Source organism: Vanessa tameamea, chromosome 18, assembly GCF_037043105.1.
Source record: "Vanessa tameamea isolate UH-Manoa-2023 chromosome 18, ilVanTame1 primary haplotype, whole genome shotgun sequence".
Taxonomy (NCBI): domain Eukaryota; kingdom Metazoa; phylum Arthropoda; class Insecta; order Lepidoptera; family Nymphalidae; genus Vanessa; species Vanessa tameamea.
This window is the reverse complement of record NC_087326.1, coordinates 1,819,705-1,847,464: the sequence shown is the minus strand read 5'-3', so window position 1 is coordinate 1,847,464 and position 27,760 is coordinate 1,819,705. Positions and strand designations below refer to the sequence as shown.

Sequence of the window (27,760 nt, the reverse complement as noted above, 5' to 3'; positions counted from 1 at the left end):
ATTTCTTTATTGGCACGGGTTAACTTGATGAATTAAACGGATGATTTTGGTCAACAAATATTTTATATCAGACAATTCAACTACTATAATAAATCATGTATGTGTTCCGCACGTTTATATACCAAATTAATAATATGATACATAATTTAAAAATATCGACGAATTAAATTGTATAATAACAGAGGTGATTATTGTATTTTTCTTTTTAAAGTAGCGTCAGAATAAACAATATTTTTTTAAAACAATTTAATTTCACCTCTTAAAATATTTACATTCGTTTATAAAGGAAAACAACAGTCTGCTTCGTTACATTTTTCATTTAGTAAATAAAATAATGTTTTGTGAAAATTGTATTGATATTTGACAGAATAAAATTATTATGCTTTAAAATACACATTAATCTGTGAGATGCTTCCATTATACTTTAGTGAGTCATTAAGTGTCGGTGCCATTCTATAGTCAAGAGATTTATAAACAAGGATATGAGTATTCAATATATTATATGTATAATATAGTATATTATAGCGCACACTTTATAAGCAATAAAGCAGGTATGATATTTTATAAATGTTGTGTATAGTTTTAGACGAATTTTAACCGGTTTCGCCGTTCTTTTTCATTAGGTATTGTCCCGCTATGAGTCAATTCACAACTCTCTGAGATTTAAACGATTATTTAAAATAAATCGAGTTGTGTCATGGGAGGGACACCCGGAATGAAGACGCTCGCTATGTAGGATATTAAATAACAGATACAATAAGATAAATTTACGTTACAAAATAAAAAATGATAATGATCAGATTTTTATTAAAAATACCGTCTTACATTAACAGCCTGAAAATTTCCCACTGTTGGGCTATGGCCTCCGCTCCCTTTTAGGAGAAGGTTGTGGAGCATACTCCACTACGCTGCTCCAATGCGGTTTGATGGATACATATATGGCAGAATTTCGTTGAAATTAGACACATGCAGGTTTCATGCAGTTTCCTCGCGATGTTTTCTTTCACCGCCGAGCACGAGATGTTTGGTGGTGCTTGCCTGGGTTCGAACCCGCAATCATCGGTTAAGATGCACGCGTTCTTACCACTGGACTATCTCGGCTCTCTGAATTGCAACAATAGCAAATGTTAGTTTAAATATTTTTATATAAAATCGTATGTACAATAGAATTAGAAAGAGCAAAATGTCGCCTTTTCCTTGCATGACGATATCTGCTAGTTCACTCTACCGTAAGCCGCGTAAAAGAACTTCGTTCCAATAGTTGTAGATAAAATTTTGGTTTTAGTTTCGTATGAAGAGAAAAAGTATTTTAATATTCAGGTAATTTTCTATTAATGTCATATTAATACTAGTGTTGTCTGTGAGTTCCTAGGTTTTTTTAGACTTCTGTAATGTAGTACTTTTTTTTAGTTTTTTAAATGTTTAGGTAATCATTTTATAAATTTGACAATTTATTTAATATTCAGTTAACTATTAGCAAGATCATATATGATAATTTAATCGATTATCTAATTAATAATTTAATAGCGATTTTATAGTTAAACCAATAAAAATCAATTGAATAAAAGTTTAATACAGCATTGAAATTTTAATAATTTAATTTGAATTAAATTATTTAATAAGGTCTTTACGACTGACTTATGAACAACAATTTTAAAATGTTAAAAAATAATAAAGGCGATTGGTTACCAATGTTGAATTGGATCGTAAACAAATGTCAGTAGAGTTGTATCATACGAACACGCTATAACATTGCACAATCGTAAAATTTTGACAACAAAGCGTCGGAGAAATTGAAACCTTTCTACGACAATTTAAGCACCAATAGCGTCAAAAGAAAAATATTTTCGAAAACATTAATATAGCAGATGTATCGATTTCAAAAATAAATGAATGTTGCAATGTCAAATAGATGTACACGTCTTGGTGGTTGAGTGTGGTTGCGTCTCCATTCATTATAGTAAAACTTATGTAACATTAATATTTTTGGATCACTACGCATGACGCCTTCAACCAAATTAAGATGTCAAGTTTAAAAAAACTAAAAGTACTGTTATTGAAAAAAATAATAATGAATATGCATACTACTACATGCAAGGGTATATTAATTTAACAAATTATCAACAGCTTTTTAACTGTGTTGTGTTTTTCGAACATCGTCAAAATACGTTTTAAATTTTAAAAATTAATTTAAGTAACTTTAGGAATTGAAATAGTTAAATAAGTTGACATTTATTAATAAAATAGACAAGTTTATAAAAAATATACATATAATATAGAGTACATTTCACACTGATGATAAAGCTAGCGAAATTTTGCAAAGCTATAATCTAATTAAACATTCCGCATTGTGAAAGAGCCCTATATCTAAATGTAATATTAGTTTTTTTATATTTCTAGCGTCACCTTTTCATATATTAAGTATGATCAGGATGAATATTATTTTTAATCAATTTTTAAAAAGTAAATTTAAATTTCGAACACTATAATTTCTTTATTATCTGTTTCAAAATAAAATTGTACATAAAAGATAATGATTGTATTTACTTTTAGGGTGCTATTATGTGGATATACTTATAATCGTCTTAGAAAATGAAAAATTTAAGCAAATTCATTAACTGTTGTATCGACCGTCATTCAAGTACGCAAAAAAAAATAGTTAATAAAACATAGGTATAGTTTAATATTATTTGGAATTATCTATACGTCGAGAACGCGACTTCAAATTAGTGTGATTGTTAAAAGACTGCCTGTTCCTAATAAATAGTTAAGTAAATTATATATGTCATGCTTCATTTTCTCATTAGTCCAGTCATTTGGATATGCAAATGAACCGAGAAGGCTGATTTTTTGGATATGTTGTAGGACGCACGCCGCGTTGCTATGGCGTTCACCGCCATCTTGAATTTCGTTTTATGGCCATTACTCGGCTGTGCGTCGTGATACGGGAATTATGATAGACCAAATTTTTGTTGCTTCATTTATGATCTACAATTTAAGTCCTATAAATTTTAAACATATCTTTGATGGTTATTGAGATATCCCATAGAACGCACATAGGATATCGAGGTCGACAATTTCAAGTTAAGTTTTTCTAACTTTTCCTACAACTTATCCAAAAATCAGCCGGTTCATTTGCATTTCTCGGCCTGCTTTTGTATATAATGACTGGACCACTTTGTTAGTTTCAAATGTATGTATATTTATTTTATAAAAGATTTCTGACATTGACATATCGGTCGTTTAATAATTAGTAATAGCAAAATCTCAAATCTCAATGTACTACGCATCAGCTATGTAAGTGAATATTGATATTTAAACTTTTGAAAAATGCAACCAGACGCCAGACTTGTCATTATAATATTCAGTACTATATTGTTTTTGCATTTTATCTTCAAATGTTCATTGTGATATTTAATTTGTAATTCTGATTTTAAATATTTTATGACCAATTTTGTTTCAATTCATAGTTGTGCAGATTCTCTGTTTTGGAGTGTATTGCGGATTAGATGGAATTGTAATTGTTTTATTATAAAATAAAGTTATTCTTTTACCAAGTTGTTTAAATTATCTTATTTTCGTCTACAATAACGTATATATTGTGCAAATTAATTCCGACTGTTGTTTATGCTGTATTTATACTCTGTTCAAGTTAGCTTGATCTTTTTGACTGACGGGCTAGTGATGAGAAACAGAAAATATAACATATATAACAGGTGATGGAACGATGGAATGCGTAATTCAAATTAGATTTTTTTTTTTAAATAGTTATACCAGCTAAAGAGACCCCAACCAAAAGGACCCCCGTTCGTAACAATAACTTAACAATGATCTTTAATAAGTTATTTTGTAATCGATATTTGTAGCAGTTACTGCCTGTTATTCGCGTCCCTACCGTCCGACCGATGTAACATTGTACAAGCGTCAATTTCATTGTTTGAAATTATTTTCAATTGTGTTATTTTCAGTGTTTCTATTTAAGTTTTACTTTGAAGCAATAATATATAATAGAAAAAGTCTTAAAATTTTCGGATAACGCTTAATCTTTAGGAACTTTTGTATTATATGTATTTTTTTATGTATTTTTATAATTTTTAAAATCATTAAATTAAGAAAATAATATGTACGTCATTGCAAAGTTATGTCGATCTGTCAAAAAGATCAAACTATCTTGTACTAGAAGGGTATAATATTATGTGCTGTTTTATATTATTTTGGGGAGGAAAATAAAAGATCACAGAGACTTTTCAAAATGAAATATATTTCATGGAACCCGTAGCGTTTCTTAGCTGTTTTATATAAAATTTATACAAATAGTTAAATATTTTTACTAATTCAATATATTTTTTTTTTACATAAATTTTAATAGGTCCTATAAATTGTTTTACATCTCTCGTTAACCATTAGCTAAATTCGTTATATCTATTTTTCTTGGGACAGCAATTGGCACCATTTCTCTAAATATTATAGGACTGAGTAAGTATGCTTATATTGTTACTTTATGAACTTCCTCACAAGTTCGATTAGAAAGAATAAAAAATCTTGTCTATGGTATCACCTGTGAGGTAAGAAACGCTAAAAGAAATAAAACAAAGTTGAGATTCGAACACAGAGAAGAGTTTCAGTTGAACTAATAAAACAGTCAATAAGTAAAAACCGCAACTTATACATAAAAAAATCAGAAACACTGAGTAAATTTTTCATTTCCATTATCAAAATCACTGGTAATCTCTATGGTTGCAAGGAATACCATCACAATAAATATATTGTAAATAATAACAAATAAATAGTTCGGAAGTATACAAAAAAATAAATCTTTATAAATACTTATAAACTAATTGAATTAATTTATAGAACTGAACTATTTCATCAACGGTGAAGCGAATGTATTTTATTTTCGAATTCTTTAATTAACGAACATGGCACAATTTTGTAACGGAAAATATTTTTTGTGAAAATTGAATATCGAATAATAATAAATAACATTACTTTGCACTTGTATCGCTTTACCGTCCTGTTCCACCATAAACTATATGGTCGAATAAAACTAAATGTAGTATGAATTAAATACAATGTGACCAATTTAAACTAAAAAGTAATTCGAATAGATACATTTAAAAGCCACTTCTGTGAGTTACATACATCTATATATTACAAAGGCTTACGTTAGGCGATCTATAATACATAATACCATCAATAATACAAACAAAACCTATATGTTAGTAGAAAAATTTAGATAAAAAAGCGTAAGTAATTATTTAATTAAATACTGTGTTTGGAATGCGTCACATTTATGTATAATTAAATAGGCAATCTCAGTCGGATTATTTTTGTTCAGAGACAGATTCATAATAAGATGACCAGCATCGGAACCAGATAATATCTGCCTCGAATTTTTTGAATGATTGTTTTTATACCTAGGAGGTGATCTAATATAGTCAATAAAACAAATCTTTAATATAATTTACACTCCCGTAGCTCGCGAAGCTTACAACACTTAACACAAAATAAATGTCCTTACACTGTATACACATTATCTAATACAAATTATGATAACATTACAATTAGTTGCAAACATAAATAATTTTTATGTCGCGTTAAAGACTAGAATACGTTGAGGATAGAAAGCAGACGTCAATCTGGAGGAACTTGACATATCATTTCTGCTTTTTGATTTTGTTGGCAAAGCGTTTATATCTGTTGATTGAATACTTTGTTTTCATTTAATCTGTAACAGCATTACTCGGTTGGGTTAAACAAGATGGCGTCATGTGTCAAGAAATGGCGCGAATATGTTGGACTGGCTGTGTGCATTAGCGTTTCCCGATGAAGTCGATCATTTGATCTATCTGTTCCTCCTCGTCGTAGAGGTACAAAGACTCCATGCAACCCTTGAAGTAGGGCGAGGTGAAACATTTCGACCTGGAAAGTAAAAGTAAAAATATTAATTTACGTACTGATTAAAATATTTGTGCGGAAGAAGTGCAAGCTTGAAAAAGATATGCAAGAAATATTAAGAATAAAGTGAAAGACTTTTAGGTAGAATAAACATTTCAAAAAGGACTAAAATTATGTTAAATCTTTGATTCTAAATTAAAAATGGATTACTTTATAAACTCAAATACTTTTATAATTAACTGTAAAATTTGATTGAGAATTTAAAGTCATTATTTTGGACGTGCATAAGGCAAAAACAAATAATTCTACATTCGGAAAATTAGTAAACAATTATTAAAATCAATACAAAATCCTTGTATACAAATAGAAATATACTTCGTTTTATATGTATATAGGTTGAAGATCAGTCTACATTCATATAAAACTTACCCAACTTAAAAAAAAAATATCTGTTATTGTTTAAGGCTAAAGAAATAGTTTAGAAGTTTAACGTGCGTATTGTATAAGGAAGCGTGAAGAATATAAAAGCGAAAATATAACAAAAGACCCAAAGCTTGTTCTAGAAAAATAGTTGCCCAAGATTATTCTTCGCTATAATTGTTAAAGAATCGTTTTAACTCTTTTTCATTTTTAACATTAATGACTAAAGGAGCAAATTTAATGTGATCTAATGTATATTTTACATTCTCGAATTATCCATTTTATTATAATTTAGGTAATCCTACAAAATCAAACAGTCAATTTTAAAATAGTATGCTAACGTCGGTCAATAAATTTAGTTCCGTCAAATAAGTTAAGAGTTGGACGTTTAGTTGGTGCATTAATTGTATCCTGTAACAAGACGATCCAAAAGTGCTCTTAAGAGCTTAATAAAATACAAAATATTTTGATATTGTACATTTTAATCGGCGTCTATAAATAATAATAAAAATATGAATGACGCTTATATATAAATTGCTTTTTTTGTTTTATAACAATCTAATATGAATCTAAGATAAATATCATCTAGATAGTTTTGTATACCTCCGCTTACAACTTTTCTACAGAATATACCCCAATTTTATAGAATATTTTTTTATATTTTCGACCTTTGATTATTTATTTATGTCTAAATAGACTGTCAAAATTAAGAAGTGGTCAATTGTAGGCCAGTATTTTTTCAACGCGTTCACGCACTCTAGTGCCACTCTATCCAGACATATAAATAAGAATCCGGCCATAAAATGCTTAATTAAGCTTAGTATTTAATAAACCGAAATAAGTTATGAAAAAAATATGGATGGACTCAACATGGAGTCGATTTCGAATACGTTTTTTTTATTTATTAATAAGATTTGAATAGGTGAGCGCGGGTAAATGAGCTATTTAAACTTTTTTTTTTTTAATATCGCGATAATATTTTCCAAGGTAATTTGGAAGAAATTGTCATAAATGTCGAAGTGATATCGATTTGATTTGGGAGGAATGTGTGTTATCACAGTGAGATAACAATAGATCATTGATAAAAAAAAATGTTCATCTAAAATACAATTTTTGATCTTGCACCCACCTGCCATTAAATATTGGTTGTTGTATCGTATTGTTTAGAACCTTTAGTACGTCGAGACGGAAAGTTAGTTTTTTCCCTAGACTATAAAATAGCTACCGGTACCTTCTTTAATGTGAATAACATAATGCCATTATAATTAATTTTATTAATTACAACTCGAATCATGCAGCAGAGATAGTTAGTAATATGAAGTCGTAAGAAGAGAAATATCATAAAACTCCTCGGGTACCTAAATCCCTGGATCCGCCCCGTGTAATTGTTTTATATACGTCTTGAAGAGTTCGAGCTGATCGGTCTCTTGCAGTACCTCCACGCAGCCTTTGAAGTAATCTGTCGTGAAACAGTCTTTCCTGTGTCCCAACAACGAATACAATAAATAATCACATTATACAAACACATTTCAATTATAAAATAAACTTTAAAATTGAGCTCAACATCCTAATGACACTGGCTGAAAAACGCCACAACAAAAAACATCAAATTACCTACTAAGAAGTTTAATCCGTGACTCACCGGCAAAGGGTATAAAGCTGGGGTTCCCTGAAGAGGTTGTAACAGTCATCGCAGATACGGTCGAGGCGCGCGAAGATGGCTGCGTCGTACACGCCTTTGCATTGCAGGTTGAAGAAGGAACGGCGCGCGACGTGGTGCGACGTGGAGGGGGGCGCGGCCGCCGCCAGCGTCAGCGTCAACAACGCGCACACTTGCACTGAGCTTAGATGCATCTGCAACAAGAGTATTCAAAATTTACTAAATATAAAAATATATATTTATTTAACAAGCATTCCTTACATATATTCATAAAAACTATAAAGGAATGTAGACATCAAAAATATAGAAAGGTTTGAAATGTACAGAAATATTTTTTCAGAATAAGATTTATTTTTATTCATGTAATATTAAAAAGAAAATTTGTAGTGTCCTGATTTTGACGATTGAAATTAATAATTACGATTAGTTGTTACTTAGTAGTTTTAATCGTAACCCACGCCTTTGAATATCGCGCCCCAAATGATGCCTTCATTTGTTTTATAGCAGAGCTGTTATTCCAATCATCTATTTATTTTATTTTGAAATAATAAATTCGTTTAATTTTTGAAATATTTATAATAGTCCGTTAAAAGGGAACCCTAAAAGTCAAACAAAAATGAGTCAGGCTTTAACGGTATATTAAAACATAAGTCGTAATTCATTTTTATTATTTAAAAATCTATAACGGTTAATTTTAATTGTAACATAATAATTTATTCGATTGTTATTTCTCGTGAAAGTTTTTATTATATGCATTCGGAAGACTTAAATTTTATTTGTAGAGCTGCCTTTATTTTATTTTTTTATTTTCATTTGTAGTAAAGGTAGACGGTAAAATATATCTGGTGATAAGCTGTCACCTTCCTCCCTCATATTGACTGTGTACGTTGAATAAATCATATTGATATACCATACCCTGTACCGTATTCAAATTCAGTGGTAGAGCTAATAAATTGTGGGTAGTATCTATCCACACGGGCTTGCACATAGTCGTGTTACTACCTACGCTATACCTCCTTAATTGAGTCACCTGTTTGCTTGTGTACTATAAATATTTCATCCACAAAAATATTTTGTTAAAATACACTGCAAGGTTTACCGTACTTATAGAGCCCTAAATCCTGATAATAGTATTATGAAATATTTGAATAGGTTATTTCATTTAGACGATTAAGTGTCGTGCAAATATGGTCTTCGTCGCTGGAACTCGAGCAGAGTTATTTCCGAGATCTGACCTGGTCTTCACTGAACGCTTACTACGTCTGAATAATTCTATTACAAACACGTGACCTGAGGCCGCAATCACGCTGTAATGACGTGCAATATAAAGTATTTTATTTCATTTTTTATAAAATTGTTAAATATGTAAAAGATGCACGACCACGTCCGAGAAATAATATGAATTAGACAATGTTCTAATTCTTATGAATTTATTACTATAATGCGTAGACAGCCCGTTTATTTCAAGTACAATAAAATAACGCTTTATCGTAATCGGAAACATAATCGATTTTCGATTTACATCGTTTCCACCGATTAATCGAGCAACATTCGAACGTGTCGTAACTCGATTAAACCTAATGATTGCGGTAGTAATCGTATTTGATAAGGTTATAAATTGAAACTTTCTGTTAGTGGTTCATTTCATAAAAGTTGTAGCCTTAAATGCGTTATAGGTACTTTATATATAGCATATCACCGATACTGTAATAAGTGCCGGTAATATTATTTATAATTTTACCTACATGTTATCATCAATATTAAATCAATTTTTACCAAACGTTTTATATAATAAAAATAATATTTTAGTAATAATAAATAATAATATAATGTAAAGTTATGAAAATTTACGGTTAACCTCAGCCTTCTTCAATAAAGCAATTTCTAATAGATTTTGATTTTGAAAAAACAGAGATGAGTAATTGTTTTGCACTGACACCTACATATATTGACATATAACCGTGAAATCCATTGTATAGATAAACGGGAAGCACCAGGTTGCAGGCGTAGATAAATTATCATCTATCACGTGTTTTAAACGAACGGGCGGAGTCGCCGGACCGGCTCAAAGAACACCCAGAAAGCAAACCGGTGCAACGTAGATACTTGCTTTATATATATAGATGATAAAAAATATTACGTTAGATTATATTATCAAATCCTGTATTGCTTAAAATACTTTTTTTTTTCAGATATAAAGGTATTTCGTTTATTTAAAAAAATATTCTTAAGAAATTTAACATTTGCAATAGGAATAAGGCCTTGTAAATAAAAGAGTCAACTAAGATGTTTAAATATATGCTCGTATATATTTTAATCAAATGTGTGTTTTTGTTTATTGTGAAGGTTTTAATTAATAAGCTCTTGAGATCTGGCCAAATCGAAATTAATATTTTTTAACGTTATCTTCTAAATAAACCATTACACGCTGCAATTTTATTTTATCACAATTTTCAGGGTACTTTCAAATACAAATATAAATATTTAATTTTGAGTACATTTTCTATTGTTAACTTTGTGAGATACAACTCTAGCCTAAATAATATAAAATATTATTCGTTTCATATTATTCTCTTTAATTACACTACTCTGTGGTACCGATTAAGTAAAGTGGACAAGCTTAAAGTGTAAATACAGTGGGCCGATTACCGAGACCACCTCGGCTTTTGAGGTTGTATGAATTAAAATAATCTGGTAAGCCTAACCGCCTTAATGGCGCGTTTCACCTATTCGCAATAAACAATGCGAATAATGGCCGATGTGTGTGGGAACATTTTCCGTTTTTTTTTTAACCTCTTTTCTAGAGATCCTTTGGATGTTTCGATATGAAATCCAGAGTAAATATCAAATATTAAATGTGTCGAATTATTAATTTATATATTATGATCATAATCAAATTAAAATCGACTTAAGAATAACCAGTTATTTTGTAATAAAATAAATAATGATTGTAATTAAAATATGATAAATATTTTGTTAAAAATATTTTTTTTTTCGAGAATTTGTCCTATTTGTGACTGAATACCCAAAATATTAAATATTGATATTAATTCTCTCCAGGTACTAAATATAATTCGCGAAAATAATGTATATAATTACATCTATTATGCTGCTTTAATAAGTAAATAATTTGTGTAGTTATTACAATTTATATAGGTAGGTTAGAATATTGCCTGAATTGCCATATGTAAAAAATAGTCTATGATACTGATTAAATCATAAAGATATTTCAAACATGTGTTCCACGCCTCTACGGAACACTTATTCTCTTGTATTCACTTCCACACGACCGCCCAGTTTAAATCAATGCTTTGTTGGTTTGTTTAACTGCAGAGCGGCGGCTTTGCGCCGGCGCAGGTTTTGACCGATTGTAAAATCACCACGAAAAGGCTTTCACTTTTAATTTCTATCTAAACATTATATTGTAAAAGTTGCTTAAGATGATTTTATATACCAATGACAAATATGTAGAAGATTGCCGAAAATTTTCTTGTCTTCTGGTTTTATAGTTTCAAGTGTTCATTATTAGTACGAAAAATATTACCCATTTTGCGAGATATATACAAAATTATTTGTATTATTGTATTATACATGCAATTGAATTAGTGCAAAAGATTAGTTCCTTCAACACCTATCCGTATTCTGCATCCGGTTGTTGCTCTATGTTTAATCAGATGTTTCACGATTAAAATGTCCTTGTAGGGTGGCAAAATAATTGGATACATTGACTAAAAAACAAGGAATATTAAAGAGTGATTCTGTATTTTTTAGTCATTTGTACTTTAGACGTCGTCTGTACGGCGCCCGGGGCCTGATTCATGCGGCTGAGGCGGATGATATAGATATTACGAGCGGTCTCGTTTTGCGTGAGAACGTATTATAATGAGGCGATACAGTCGATGTCTGTTGCGTTTGTGAATCGAAAACTCTGGAGAATAATAGAGCTTACTAAATACTGCTAAGATATTAATATTCAATAGACTATTAAACAGAAACTATAAATGTACTTTAACTAATTTGTTTTTGTATTTATTGAAAATGAGTGAAGTGAAGTATTTAATAGTATTTTGCAAAGAGCGTTTGGAGCGTTTTCTATCTTCCATGCTACTGCAACGGGTTGGTGCACGTATAAACTTGGATGTGTCAAAGTTTCATCAGACTAATGCGGATTTCCTTGCTATGTTTACCTTCACCGTCAACCATTTGATGATTAAATTTAAATATTAAATAGCATTAAGTAAAGTTATACTAAATATTCACGACTTGGTACTTGGTAGAGAGACAATAAATCAATATTCAGACTGACCAATACGCCATATTTTTTTTAGAAGTTCGTAACTTTTATTTATGGTCGAATGCGTCAATCTCGGGCACTATCTGTCCGATTTAAAAAATACTTTTTGCCTGTTTGTGCATAGAAGAAGTCTAGGCTACATGACTTTACGCCTAACTATTCTGAAATTACGTAATATAAGTATAAACTTACAATGTGTAATCAGCGTTTATAATCCAAATTGAATGTGAGTGAAACGACGAGGTGCAGCTAGTTAAACGATAAACGACAACTTCTGCAGCAGAGTTTCTGGTTTCAGCATTCGTGACAATAATGCGTACCAACAGTTCATATGTATCATATGACTCAATACTTTTCACTACCTGTTGCTGATATATTTTATGTCAAAAAAAATATGAAGTAGAAAAATTGTGAAAATTGTGTTACTCCGAACATTAATACCAGGAAAAAAAGCACTTACATTTATGGTTTATCGAGTGAAACTATTATCAGCTTACTTAAACCATTTATTTTGTCTGTAACGGATTTTAATCGCGAAGGCAAAGAATACCGGAGTCGAAGCAGTGTGCGTCGTTCGCACGCACTCACACGCATACCGATGCGTTCGATGCTAGACTGCTCGGCTGCCACCCATGCGAATGGCAGGGTTGCCAGATAACATACCACCACAATTATTCAAAAAATATTCATTTTAAAAGAATATACTAAGTTTCTATAGAAAATGCTAGGATGACATGGTTTAAGACGTTAACTTTATGCAAAATCAACATGTGCTTTGTAAATTACCTGTAATATAATTTTATGGTTCGTTAATTAATACATAACATAATACATGCTTCGAAAAACTTAATAAAGTCCTACATATAAAGCCAACAAGTCGTAAAAGATGTAAGAAGTAAGTTATATTAAAAAAAAAACTAAATATTCTAAAATAATGCAATCGATATGAATCATTCCGACAGCCCTGATCGAGGCTGAAATGCGTTCAACATTGCGTTTTTCTTTTTATAAAAAGCGTACGTACATAAGTTTTTTTTAAGAATGCAGCCCATAATTGCTCCCAGCTGCGTTTTATCTCAGCCCTCAATACCTTGATTCTACGATTTAATAACAGTTTTACTCCTGAGACTTGGGTGAATATTTCAAAATATTATGTTATCTCTACACCTGGGATGCAAAACACCTAACAAGAAAATAAAAAAATAAATTATCGTGTATGCAAAGTGCACGACTTAATTTGATTTGAATGACGACAACAGCTGCACTTAGCGAGCAATAAACTATTATATTTAATCTGTTTACAAAAACATACGGGAAAATACTGATTTGCATTAACCAGTGTGTATTGGCCTCCCTTCTCGGATAAATACAACTTGAAATTCAGATTGTGTACACGGTTCTCACTAAATGGTTATTGCTTTAGACGAAATGGCACCAAGTTTGTTGACTAATATAGACTGCAACTTTGAGTTAAACTGTATATTTATTTAAATTTCCTATCGCCCTTACAAAGCGATCTTAATTGTTATTCACAAGCAAAGTTAGTTTTAATAAAATCGTAATAAGAATAAATGTATGCAATTATAAAATCGGTGATGTGATATATGTTCGAAACAGAACATTATTGTGCTGGTTTTAAAAATAAAATAGAAAAAATGTAAGTTGTAAAACTGATATTAACCAGATGTAATCGTGTACTAGTTAGTTACGAATCTTGATGGGATGACAGTGGCAAATAATAAGCAGGTATCATTGTTTAGAATCGTCGCGTGTAGCCGTTCCCCTTGACCCACTTGTCTTGTAAGGTCAAAGAACAAACCAATAAACCTTTTCCTATTTTAATGGTACATACATACATGTATATATATATTTTTAAGCGAAACAAAAGAGTTTTATTAAAAAACATAAAATTAAACTTATTCGAGAAAGATATTCAAAAAGAGAATGTAACTTGAAATAAACAGTTCTTAACCTTGGGGTAGGTGGCTCAGTTGTGAAAATATGGTCTATGTTTTTCTAATTATTGCCTGGCTTTGTGTAGGCCATTGTGTGAAATATTCGGTTAAAGGGCGAGTGAGCCAGTGTTTTTAAACAGTGCTTGGCCGCAGAAATATTGTCAAAGTTTATTTTATGTATAAATATCAGTAACTAATATCCATAATATTTTATTTCACACTGTTTCGAATTTTATTTACGTTTACAAATTGAGTTGCCAATAGGTATGGCAATTTATAATGACAATAAAATGCCATGACACATGACTTTTCGATTTTAAATTGAAATGACTCAGGCATGATTAAGTTTTAATGTCTCGACATTTAACGTTTGCATCTTAATATCATGTATCTATTAAATATACTTTACTACCACACACTGTTATTTGCATAAAAACGGACAACACGTACAAATTCTAAAGGTATAGGAGAATCCTTAAAAACTTACAAATTAAAAAGGTAAATACTCGAAGTTTTGTGGTTTAATAGGTGCATTAGATTTATAAGGATAAACAATACTACGTCATATCGTTGTAATAAATTAATTAATTAACAATTAGGCGCATTCGTATTAACCTTATTATATTAGCAGTATTTATTAAATTTTATTAAGATTAATTAAAATGAAATCTTATATTACTGCAAGTAATTCGGATGTATAGTGTCGGATCCGAGCCGTATTAAACCTAAAAGACAATACGATCGGAAGCCGCCATGTTGGTCAACCTTCAGCGCGACCTCAGCGCGGACGGCCTTAGCTGAATTCGTGTGCTCTTACTTCCTAGTTTCACTCAGGATTTATCAGGACACATATATAGAGGCAATCCTTTTAAAGAATCAATTTGCACTTTGGTAAATCTACTACGAATTATAAAAAACTGGCTTAACTTACGACTCGTTTGAAATCCTGATATTATGACCCAGAAGAAAAAAGGTAAAAGTACCTATATATGAGTTTTGTAATTAATATGTAATTATGTCCTCTTGATCACGATATTGATGATAGAATTTTTCGACGTAAAAGAGTATACATCTACTAATAAATAAGAAGATTTTAATGCCTAGCTGAAAAAAAACTGCTAAATCAAAATATGTATATAAAATTTCTACCAGATATGTAGGGGGTGCATAAGTGTATGCGCACTCTATTCACTCTATCCCTGATAGATGGCACGGTGATCCTAAACGAACGGTGAGTGATCAGGCGCAAGACCTAAGCCTTTAATTGTTTCGTAAATATGTAACGTATAAAGTACGAAACGTCAAAAGAGCATTTCTTGATAGAAAAACCGCCTAACTGTTAGTTGAATAAAGAATGAATGAAGTATTCGTTTCGAACTTTTTTCACAATTTGCCGTCGTATATTTCAGTAACTAGACCAGACTAACAATTTACAAACTGTACTAACATATATTATAGACTATAGTTACTTTGACCTGTCAATTGACACGACCAAATGTAATCTTTACATTGTAATTAAACCAAATAAGTAATAAGAGAGAATATAGATAATAAATATCATACGTCTTGAACTTCAGACATCTTGCGATTTCCTCGAACAATTTAAATGTATTCTTATGAAGAATACTTTTAATCTTTAGTAATTACGTCAATTGAGTCATTGCAATTAGAAAAACGTCATTATTTTTTTGCATCATGGCTTTTTTCCTTTGCAATTATGCCACTATTGTAGTACTAAACGTTTCTATTATATAAAGCATTTCAGTTTTTCCTTATATAAAAGGAAAATGTTAAAATGGCGTCAATTTATGCAATGGAGAACAGTAGGTATTCTATTAATTAAGAGGCCGTCACGATGTTCCACGACAGACCGCCCAATGAACGGCAATTAACCACGTGCATTGATGTGGGTCACAGGATTAAAGCTGTTTTACACTGACATTAGCTGTCAAAAGATTTGAATACAGATTAAATCACAGTTAAATAATAAAAGATAGTTTTACACAAAGCCAATCTAGAGATTACCTAATAATATAAATTCAAATCTCGAACACGACAAACTAATGTCTTACTTCAGTGAGAAATGTCTATAAATTGTCAATGTTCTTTAACCATTGAACAATGGCATTTGCTCAGCTCTCTTTTTGTCTATGATTAATAAAATAGATAATTCATAATTAAACACAACACTTAACAACTTTATTTAGATTAATTACAATAAATTAATAAGAGTAATGTACAACAAAATAAATTCTAGATATCTTAAAATATATTTTTAATAATATACAATTACTGAATGAATTGTACCATTTACGTTTTACGTCGTCACAGTCGGTTGAGAAATTAAATAATTGTCATGCCATTCGATCACTTGCAACGTACACGCTCACCTCGAGATTCCAGCCGCATAAGGGCGTAACTCAAAAACTAAAGCAAAGAGTCACATATTAACATATTGGGGCCAAACTTAACATACCGAAATTCTTTATTAAAAGCATACTATTCATGCTATTCTATATATCTTTATTTTAAATAAAGTATAATAATTAAAAGATAACTATATAAAAATAAATAGTACTCAATAAAATAGTTTTAATACTCGAAAAGTACTACGAAGTCTTATAAGATACTTAAAATCGATCATACTTTAAACTATCATGTATCAATGTGTTTTTTGTTGTGAAAAGGTTTCTCAACTGATTTTATTTTATAAAATAATTCAACTATTTATCAAATAAACTCATGTCGTAATAGAAAAAAAATAATCATAGATATATAACACATTTCGCTGTAAAAAACGATTATTAACGGGTTATAAACGGAATATAGAACTACAGTTCTATTTGATAGTTTAAAGAGTTTTATAAAAAGTAATTCTGCATTCATTTTAACACGTAATGTAATGATATCGCATCTTAAGACCATTTGAATATCAAGATTACCTTTTAATGAACATCAACTGTTACGGTAAACTTTCAATTGAGGATGCTAAAAATACTCATTCCAGTTTCAAAGTTCAATTGTGTACATCATCAAATAATTGTTATGTAAACGTCATACGATAGGGAAACAGTCCTGACTCGAATCAATTACACAGCAATGCTCGTCGCGTTGTGTAGCTCGCGTTATTAAAAGCCTTGCCACCTTAGATTTAGATTCGGTTTCAAGCAGTTAAATCCAGTTTTTATTGCAAAACTTGACGCGAAAATTAAACAGCAATTATATTGGTTAGTTAGCGGTTAGCTTAACTTTAGTATATTTAATTATAATTATTGATATGTCTATATTTTTAAAAGTATCCAATAAAATTCTAACAACAATGTAAGACTTTAAAATATTAAAATTTCGCAAATGAAAATGGAAAATATATAAAAAGAAAATAAACTCAAAGCAAAACAAAATATTGTCAATATGTAAAGTGATGCGCAACACGTAACAAACGCACCCGTAACAATTCATTCCGTCAGGGCAATTCGCGATTTACAATAGTATTTAAATGTGATCGCTGGCATGCAGCTTGGCTAGTGAGCGCCTTGCAGTCTGCGCCTCGCACGCACACTTACGCGTAAAATCGCTTGCGTAATATGGTAGTTTTAGATTCATGCTGCGACTGATCTAGCTACTACTATAAATATTTAAAGGAAATTCATGCTATTAAAATATAAAGTGCTAAATTTTGTAAATTAAAGATTTTATTCAAGGATATTTTGTAGATACTGTATAGAGTTACGAATGTCGAATTTATCATTGCAGGTTCTTTTTTTCTAATTACGTTTGTTTTGTTGCCATTATTAATATATATTTTTTTATTATTTAATTGTAGCGAAATCGAATGGTTATATTACCATGTGTTATTTTGTAAGGAATTGTTTTTGTAACAGTACACATTATAATCCGTGATTGGCATAGACAAATATATAAATTGATCACGAATTTGCATATGTCATTGTATTACATTCAATCCGTTCTTTATATGACTAAGCGAAGAGGAATTCTGACATCAAATAGTAAAGTTTTAAATACAAGATCGGTTATTGACTAGTTACAGGACTGAACCTTTTAAGACACAGTAAAGTGTTGGAAAATTGTCGTAGTGTGAGGCAGGAAAGCTCGGAATATTCTAGAACACCTTTCGTTTATATAAAACGAACGTAACGTTCTCATTACGACAGGCGACTCAGAGTTAATCGGCAAGCTTTCGCAAGTTTAATTTCAAACTAAGAAACTGTTGAGCAATCAAAAAATGTTATAAACTAACTCGTTATAATCACGACAATTAAATAAGACAATCGTATCATATTATATAATAAGAAAAGATAAGATATAAATTGTTTTTGCGAGATAAAACAATTTTCATCGGTGTATGATTGTGTTAATTTTTTTTTTTTAATTGAGAATTAACTACATGTATACGTTAGGATATGTTCTATTTTTGCACATAGTTATTAATTGCGAACACCAGACCTCGATACAGATAAAAAAATAAAATAAATACATAAATGGCGCTTCGGCGGCAACCTTTTATTTGAAAAGGTTTTCAGAACTTTGACTGATATACATATCAATATAAGGCGTAGAATCGCTTAAAAGAGAATTGATGAGTATAAATACATGTTGGGTTGAAATAACCAGACCGACTGGTCGAGTCTAGTGGCGTTGAACCGCACAGGTGGTCCTTGGATTACGAGAGATAAATTTAATACAGCATAATAATAGTCTTTAGTAGGGTTACCATTACTATATATATTATGATGGAATTTAAATAAAAAAAACAAGTCATTTTAGATTAAATTACGCTTCATATAATTCGAAATATATTAAACGTAAACGTCTGGATAAAAAAAAATATACATAATTTTTTGTTTAATTTCTTCTTTCCGATTCGATTATTTACAATTAAGTACGGTTCATATTTTTATTAATCATTTTTAAAAGTGCCTCAGTAAAAGTAATATATTATATCCTGTTTATCAGCAGATACATGTATTTACATTTTATTCGAATCATAATAATTCCTATTTGTCTATCGTTTGAAATAATTACACGATTTTGACGTTTAATACATTCGTCGTATCAAATGTTTCAGTTAGCAAATTAACTTACATAAATAGGTGCTCAACTGCATTTCAGATCATTCTATTGGGAAAATTATTAAAATTAATTATGGTACTTTATTGCAATAGTCTGAGCACTTTTGAATCATAATTTAACAAGATTACATTAATTGATACTGTCATATTCTTATCACGTTCTCTGAAAGTATTAGGTTATTTTATTTTTTTATTTACGGACTATTTATTTTTCTATACAAAATTTCATGTGGATTGGTCGATATGTGGTCAACACACGTTGTTTTAAAAAATAACAAACCACGAGATGTACTTTCGAATTTATAGAAATGAGAATTTTATTTTGAATCGGTATGAAATGGTTACCCTACCGTTTTCTGATTGACGCTTGTACTGTGGACCGTTGAAACCGAGAGTCAACGATTTATGAATAAAAATTAGCTGCTTGATAAAAAGTTTATAATTACGGTAAATCAATAAGTTTATATTTTATAATATATAAATATAATATGTAAAATTAAAAAAAAATTTATAATATGTAAAATAAAATTTAAAATGTCCTTTCCCGACAGCATAATTGCAGTTAAAATGACACAAGCCGGAAAGAGACTAGAGGAAGCGGATACAAACAATTCTTACAGGCGTTATGTAAATGATAATTACCACCACGTTCTAAGAATATATACAAAACAACTTACTTGAATATATGTATATTAAAACACTACTTTTCCGCTTTACCTATAACTGACAAAACTAAAAAATATATAGATAAAAAATATAATTCATTATTAAAAGTCTACTATATACCCAAAACTGAAAATAAAAGAGGTCTTAGTTTATACAAGTCATTAAATAATTTAGAAGAGTATACGTTACCTTTATGTATTAAAAGTTATTTAAAAACAAAAAACTATACAGATGTAATAAATGAATGTAAGTAGGAATATTACTCCCGCTGAATAAACTTTATGAATGATTCGGTAACCTACAGATCGCCATTGAGGAAACCGTAACCAAAACAAATGTTCGAGTAACTATGTATAGCAAAATACGTGGGAACAGTCATTCATTTATGACGTTAACGCGTTCTAATTGCAAAATAATAACACTCTTTAAATAAAACCCATGAATCGATTGAAATGTTATTCTAAGAACGCAATTATATATAATTTCTTACAAATCATTTTCTGAGCTATTTCTGTACATCCGCGTGATATTACATAATTATTAATTACTTTTTTTATGTGCTTACATCTTTTAGAGAAAGGACATTATCACGTTTTATCTAAGGATCCAAGGAGGTTTTAATTAGGTAAACAACTGGTTCAGATGATTTCATTAAATCAATAATACATTTGAGCTGAATACATAGATGAATTAGTATTTTCTAGAGTTAAGAAAATCTGGTAATACATAATCTAGTAATCCGCCATAAGGGATTGCGTTGTATATTATCAATCCCATTAAAAAGAACGAATAAACTGCAGAAATTATAGAATAAAAACTGGCAACATCATAAAGTACAACAAAAAAAGGTTGACTTTGAGCATGTATTATTATTAAACTAAATTAACTGTTTTACCGAGGACATTTCCCCGGCTGACATATTTCAATGTCCACACTACTGTTGCCAAAAATATGACACCAATAATTATTACACTTTGTGTGAACTACAGTCGGGGTGGTCTTTGATGTGTCAGATCTTGCAATATATTCGGGCGTGGCTTTCAAAAACAAAAGTCAATATAAAAATCTATTACAATATTTATATAAAACGAATGTATACGTGATTGTTTGTGTTCATATAAGCCTTGTATGAAATTATTAACTAGGTTCCTTACAGACTATACAAACAATGAGCACAGATAATATAGAAACAATATGAATACGATAACAATACAATACGATAAGAAGAAATAATTGTTAATAATAGTAAAATTAATAAATAATATTTTTTTCTGATTAAAGATTTACTTTTTTTACTTTTTATTATTTTTCCTAATATTTGTTATATAAACTAAGTATAAATTTCGCGAAGTGAGCTTTGTGTACATTGCGTAATACCGTAATAGGAACTTGTTTAAAGTCACTGACCCATATGAAGAGTACAGACCTTGGGAAAACTATTTTACAGGATATCACTTACGTCATTACAACATTTAATAGACAATAGGCTTATGAGCCAATAATAATTTATATAAGGACAATAACGTAATATTCTATTTATTTATCATTTATATTATCCAGAATTCAATTGTTATACTACTTATTTGCGCTATTTTAAAGTTAAATATAATTAGAGTATGAATATAGAAATATATTTTTAATTAATCTCAACGATTATTTCATGGTAAAATTATCTTTTTTAAGTCAACATATATATCAAGGTATGATTCTCGTGTGTTGGCTGAGAAAAAAAAATGAATCAACACCAGCTGATGAGGTCAATAGCATTTAAATTGACTAGTTACAGAAACAACAAATTCTCAGAATTTTTAAGTACATTTGACCACCGAGCACTGACTACATCCTTAAATAACTCGTATAAATTATATAATTAGATATTTTTTTGTAAGTTTATTCTAACTTGTATTGGATTGTAATTAATTTTTCTCTGTTTTTTTAAAATATTAAACAGTAATATTAAAAGTAAGTTACAGATGCCATTTTGAAATTGGAAACAAATGTCGTCTGGTACAAGACGTGTTTATTTTTTTATTTTATCTTGTAATATTATCTGACTGTAAGTAAACGTGTCAACGCTGTCTGGCCAGTAACATTAACTTTTTATTTATTGTTAAGACCGAATGTTCCCTGAGTGTTTAGGACTGGCAACACTCCAAATGTAATTATCGTTGCGAAAACCTTAAGTAAAATCTTTCATTCACTCGTTTGATGTGTAGACGATCCATTCATAACTGAGAAGTTTCTCGAACATTTAATAAAATCTTAATTAAGATACGTCCATTAGTAGTCTAATTTATTGTTCTTGTTTATTTTTTTATAAATAATGTTATATACCTGTTATGTTAATGAATTCGATACAGCCAGGTGTCATTTGAACTTTTTTATGTTATTTTTAAACTGCGTATTTTCTTTTATACCTATTTTTTTCGATATTTTATTAATACATTTTCATAAAAAAAATCTTGATTTTTTTACTATACTATACTATAATTACCTGATTGTACAGAACGAATATGTTTATATTAGCGCCAATATAAACATATTCGTAGCGTCTTAGTTAAATAAACAAAATGATTCATTCATTTTCTTACAACGGAGTAGCGCGTGTATAAATAACAGATTAGACCATGTAATCTTAATATATGCGTATCAAAGACGTGAATTTATTAGTTGTCTAAGATATAATATGGCGCCAATTTCAGACAGCTGTCAACGTTAAAAAAAATATATTACGTTGTAAAATCTAGTGGCAGCGTCATATTAAAATACATTTATTTTGTCGAATTTTAATAATTTAGGCTTTACAAATAAATCCTCACTTCACAAATCAAGTCGAGATGGTATAGTGAAGTTAATTTCGATGTACTATATTTACGTACATAATCGGCAGGCAATCGAGACGGCGCAGGTTCGACACTGGTCACCGTCGAGGTTGCATCTGACCGCAGTATTGAGTACACTAAGCTACCCAGCTTTACGAAGCTGTATGTATGGCTTATTACAAAAAAAATGACGTTTAAAAGTTGGTAACATTTAAAAATATCTTTGAAACACGTATGTTCACATACCTGTATTTTTTTATATATTAAATACTTTTGTTATAACCTAATAGAAATAGTATATAGTATGTATCAAACCAATCCATTTTTTTTATTCTTTTTAAACGTGTTTAAAATATTTCTAAAATATAATTTTAATCTGTAAAATATTTTTAAACTGTAAGTCTCTTTTAATCCACGTACAAAAACAAACAAAGTATTATATTATATTATCATATTATACATAAGTAAACCTTTATAAAAACGAAGATATTTAACGTTTCGAAAGTATGTTCAATATAAAATTGTAATACGTAAAAGAATAAAAACGCGTAACAAATGACCCTGTGTCTGTTAACAACGGTTTAAATATCGAATAATGGATTATAACTCGTATATTTATAGTTTTTGCGAGTGATGAGACAATTTCTATTGTCCTGCATCGTTCGTGTCAACGTACTTTCAATGCTATTTAAATAATGTGTCATCGGAAGGATTACATATGTATATATTCATAGACAGTAAAAAAGTATATTGATTTAAAATAGCTAATCAACAAAATATATATGTGTACATTCGTTTTAAATTTCACAATGGATGTTTCAAGTTATAGCTAGGCTTGACTATATTGATATATAACAGCCCTTAGTATTTCTCCTTTCTCCTAATGGACCAGTGTATTTTTGCTATCATTTATTACGGTCAAATGTCATTTATCATATTTTTGCAAACATTCAAACTATAAATCTTTGTAAGTGATTATATTATTATTTTTTAATAAAATGAATTGCAATTGATTATGATTCATGTCTTTATATAAGCATATTAATGTTTTATATACTACAACGAATCCATAAATATATATAACTATATGTCTATAAAATCAAAATCTCTGTGAATGACATAAGGATATGTTTATATATTCGTAATCGTATGATTTCAAAAACTTCACGTATACATTTTCAGGTTTTAAAGTTACATAAATAAACAATGAAATTTTATAATTAACTTGCGTCGATAGGTATACTTACACGTAGGAAGGTTAGTCGCGGTTTACAGTTGACATAAAGTTGAATATAATTATGTGTCATTATCAATTATATGCTGTGGAAACTGTTTTTATTTTGTCCAATAAAAACTGTATATTTAATTTCGTTTTTGCGCGACAAATATACCTATATTTTACAAGTATTTCTTTAGACTGGAAAAATATATTCTGTTCGTTTAATCAAATAAAACAGTAAGCAGAGTATTTCGTTCATTCGCCATTCATTATTCATGTTCTTCGGTAAAAAAAGTATGTATATATTGTTGTCTTTTATCTATACTTACATTTTTTTAAACAAAAATTGTATAAACGTCTCAGTCGTTTGTTTTGTGACTAAAATATTATTGGTTTTAAATAATTATTTATGTTTTATTCACACACACGCGCAGTCTTAATAAACACAACACGATACATATATCTGACAATACCTAACCAATCTTCGTGGCTTTTGCACTCTACGTGACATTTGCAAACTACACTCACACTCAACTACCAGATAACGACAACAATTAACCGGGGACACCCAAGTTTCAAACAAAGAATTATGAATCAACCCAATATAAATGAATTAAACATTAAAACTATTGTTTGAAATGTACTAACATATTTTAACAGCGGTAGGCGTTTGGAGATCTTACACCATTAAAATACCAGACAATCTACCGTCAAATATCAAAACTCCAAAATTTATATCTATATATATATTTGAGTGGTAAGTACTCAAGGCACAAATAAGTGCGCCAGTGTAATTACAGTACAAGAGACATAACATCTCGATAACTTAGTTGGCAGCGCATAAATGGCAGCAAGAAATAGTATATATTTATTGCAGTGCCAATAACAATTGGCAATAGTGACCACTTACCATCCCCTTTGGTTCGTCCGCTTTCCTGCATATTTTATACAGTATTAATATTGCTAAAATGATGTAAAACGCTGTATATATTTATTTAGTGAGTGAGGACGTGCAATTTTAAATTATATTTATATTAATCAAATTATCGTAATATTAATCGTCCGCCCGCTACAATATTTATTTGAATTTAAGTATATATATATATATATATATATATATATGTTTGTATTTTGTATAAAAGATATAAAATTTATAATATATAATATTAGAATAAGACGCCATATACTTGTAAGTTTAGATGTTATAAACGAAATTATTAGTTGCAATAAATAGGACACTCTGTCAAATTTATTTTTAGATCGTCTTAAGTTTCAATTTATCGCTCGAGGGAGCACCTAACTTTATGTATTTTACAAGCAAATATAGTGAGGAGTATGATTTGAAATAGGATACACTATTTCTGACTTATTTATTTAATATAATTATAACGAAACTTTTAAGCTGAGTTCATTCGTATTTTTAGCGTAATCCGTCAGTATTGGTTTGAAATGACAAATCATATTTATTGATATATTTTTTAATTGAATAGCTGAACGCGGTCGTACAAATATTAATAATTGCTAGTATTTTTCTTAAAACAATATCAATACATCAGTCAATAGTCTACACAACGCCTTATACAGATATTAAATATAGGTACTATGTATTAGAGTTCAAAAGTGGTATTATGAGAAACAATAGCCTGCGCTATGCACTTCTCGACGGTGAATAATGAATGCATCTGTAATTTATCATTCATATTTATCATCAATCACTCAGTAGTTAGTTGCCCTTCGCGGTTCTCAGTGCGATTTCTATCAGGAATATTGAATGACCACTGACCCAAATACAAGGTCTCGGGTTGCAAGATTTCAGTCATTCGTAACATAAGTTGCTATATAGAAAAATTATGCACACATTAAACTAAATGTTTGTTTGTTTATAACTACAGATTAAAAATTTATATTGATTTATTATTTGCCACAGACTAAAATATTAAAATAAAGCAAAAACTATGCGTATGCTTGTTATGTCAATAATTTATGGACTGGATAAATCCCAGAGGAAATACAAGTTTTTATCGGTGTTTTTAAAATATAGATACGATTTCGTTTGAAAAAGTACCGGATGAATCTTTATCAACATACATTAAAATCACATACTATATAAAGTTATTACCAAAGTTTTTTTTTCAATTACATGTGAGACAGTAGTAAATATAGTTTTGTATGTGTCTTCACACTATTTTGTAATAAAATCTATATAAGGCGTCATTAAAGCGAGTTGCGTACGCGCAGGTCGACTGATTTCCCCGACGTTTGTGTGCGTGTATCGAGTTTCACACATTGGACGCGCGTGTGCGTGTGACTCGGCAGACTTCTTGGCAACGCACTCTGTTAGGGCACGTTTAGATTGAACCGTGTTAAACGGCTTTTTTATTACTTATTAATAGCGTTTAATCGCCCATTACAGTCCCATTACAGGGTAAAGACCTCTATCATTGTGACCGCGTCTAGTTTTTTTTAAAGCTAGTAATTGGTATAATCACCATCATGTACGGGTGATGTATAGGGCTTATTAAAGATAATAAATGTTAGAAATGGAATGCCATGTATTTACGCAAAGGTACAATTGATACGCTCACATTCAGCCCGGATGGCGAGCAGTTTTCTAGCCTCGTTATAGCCTTTAAACTAGATTGCATGTAGATTACAAACGTAATTTGCCTCGATTACGCGCAGTTGAGTTAACCGAAAATAACCGGTATGTACGAGTTTTAAGACAGATTTAACACACTCCTAATACATATTCCGTTTTCTTAATATTCGTATAATTTAATAATTTGTAAACGTATTATTTTAATAAATTACAAAATGATCAAAATACTGAACCAGCCTTAAGTAAAACGTTTACAAATAAAGATAACTGTATTAAAATAATTTATGCGATCCAATAAAATTAATTTGTCTTGTACGCACCTTAGCTTGGCAAGGAAAGCTTTTATGTGTGCGTAATCGAAGTACACGGAGACAACACGACGCCGTGCACACTGCATACGGTAAAATGTTGCATCTTTACAATCTACGTGAGAAAATTTAACTACATAAATCGTTGGTGTTAGTTATTTTTAATAGATCACTCGCGGTTGTTTTATAAGTGGACAACAAATTTAAATATTTATTAATAATACGTACAATTTCGATACGGTTTTATTTACATGAACTCTATAAAAGGTTTGCTTATTGTCAGAACTTTATCGAGCAAGAATATAAAAATACAATGTGTTAAATAGTTGCTTTTTTATTACTTTGACCCACAAAAATTGCGACTTTAACACATAAATTCGATTTAAAAAAAATGTTAAATTGTGTGACTGGAATTAATAACAAAGAATAAGAAGTAAATTTTAAATTGCAAGTCGTAAGTCATTAAAACTAAAAGCCAGATGTAGATGAACAGACGGATGTAGAATTTAATAAACATAGGTATGTATATGAAGTTAGTGAATACGGATGGGAGCTGTGTCACAACTCACAAGTTATAATTATTCAGGCCAGTGACAGCTGTTGCAACTTCGTTAAACATATGTATGTCTTTGCACGGTTTCGCACATGTCTTCAAGATGACTGCGTTCGAATATTGTCCGCATGGAACTTTTTAAAATATATACAATACTTTTTTAATTAAATAGTATTTTCAAACTTAATTTGCAATTTCAATATCAAAATCCAGTAAATCAAAAGAGAATTACCATATTAAAAAGTCTAAAAATAAAAATTGTGTCATCGTTCCATT

At 29.8% G+C, this 27,760-nt stretch overlaps 1 protein-coding gene across 4 annotated transcripts in view; it reads right to left on the bottom strand.

Annotated features, from left to right (window-relative positions):
- Window positions 1-4,241: 4,241 nt before the first annotated feature.
- Window positions 4,242-27,760, bottom strand: part of LOC113400998 (CHH-like protein) — a 70,535-nt gene continuing 47,016 nt past the window's right edge. For 3 of the 4 annotated variants that reach the window (XM_026640700.2, XM_064217623.1, XM_026640699.2), the window contains exons 2-4: window positions 7,961-8,172; window positions 7,677-7,797; window positions 4,242-5,922 (exon numbers count right to left, since the gene is read on the bottom strand). In XM_026640700.2, coding sequence (XP_026496485.1) covers window positions 7,677-7,797; window positions 7,961-8,172 — 333 coding nt within the window. In that variant the 3' untranslated portion in view covers window positions 4,242-5,922. The remainder of the gene's footprint in view (window positions 5,923-7,676; window positions 7,798-7,960; window positions 8,173-27,760) is intronic. The other variant, XM_026640701.2, reaches the window with a different exon arrangement.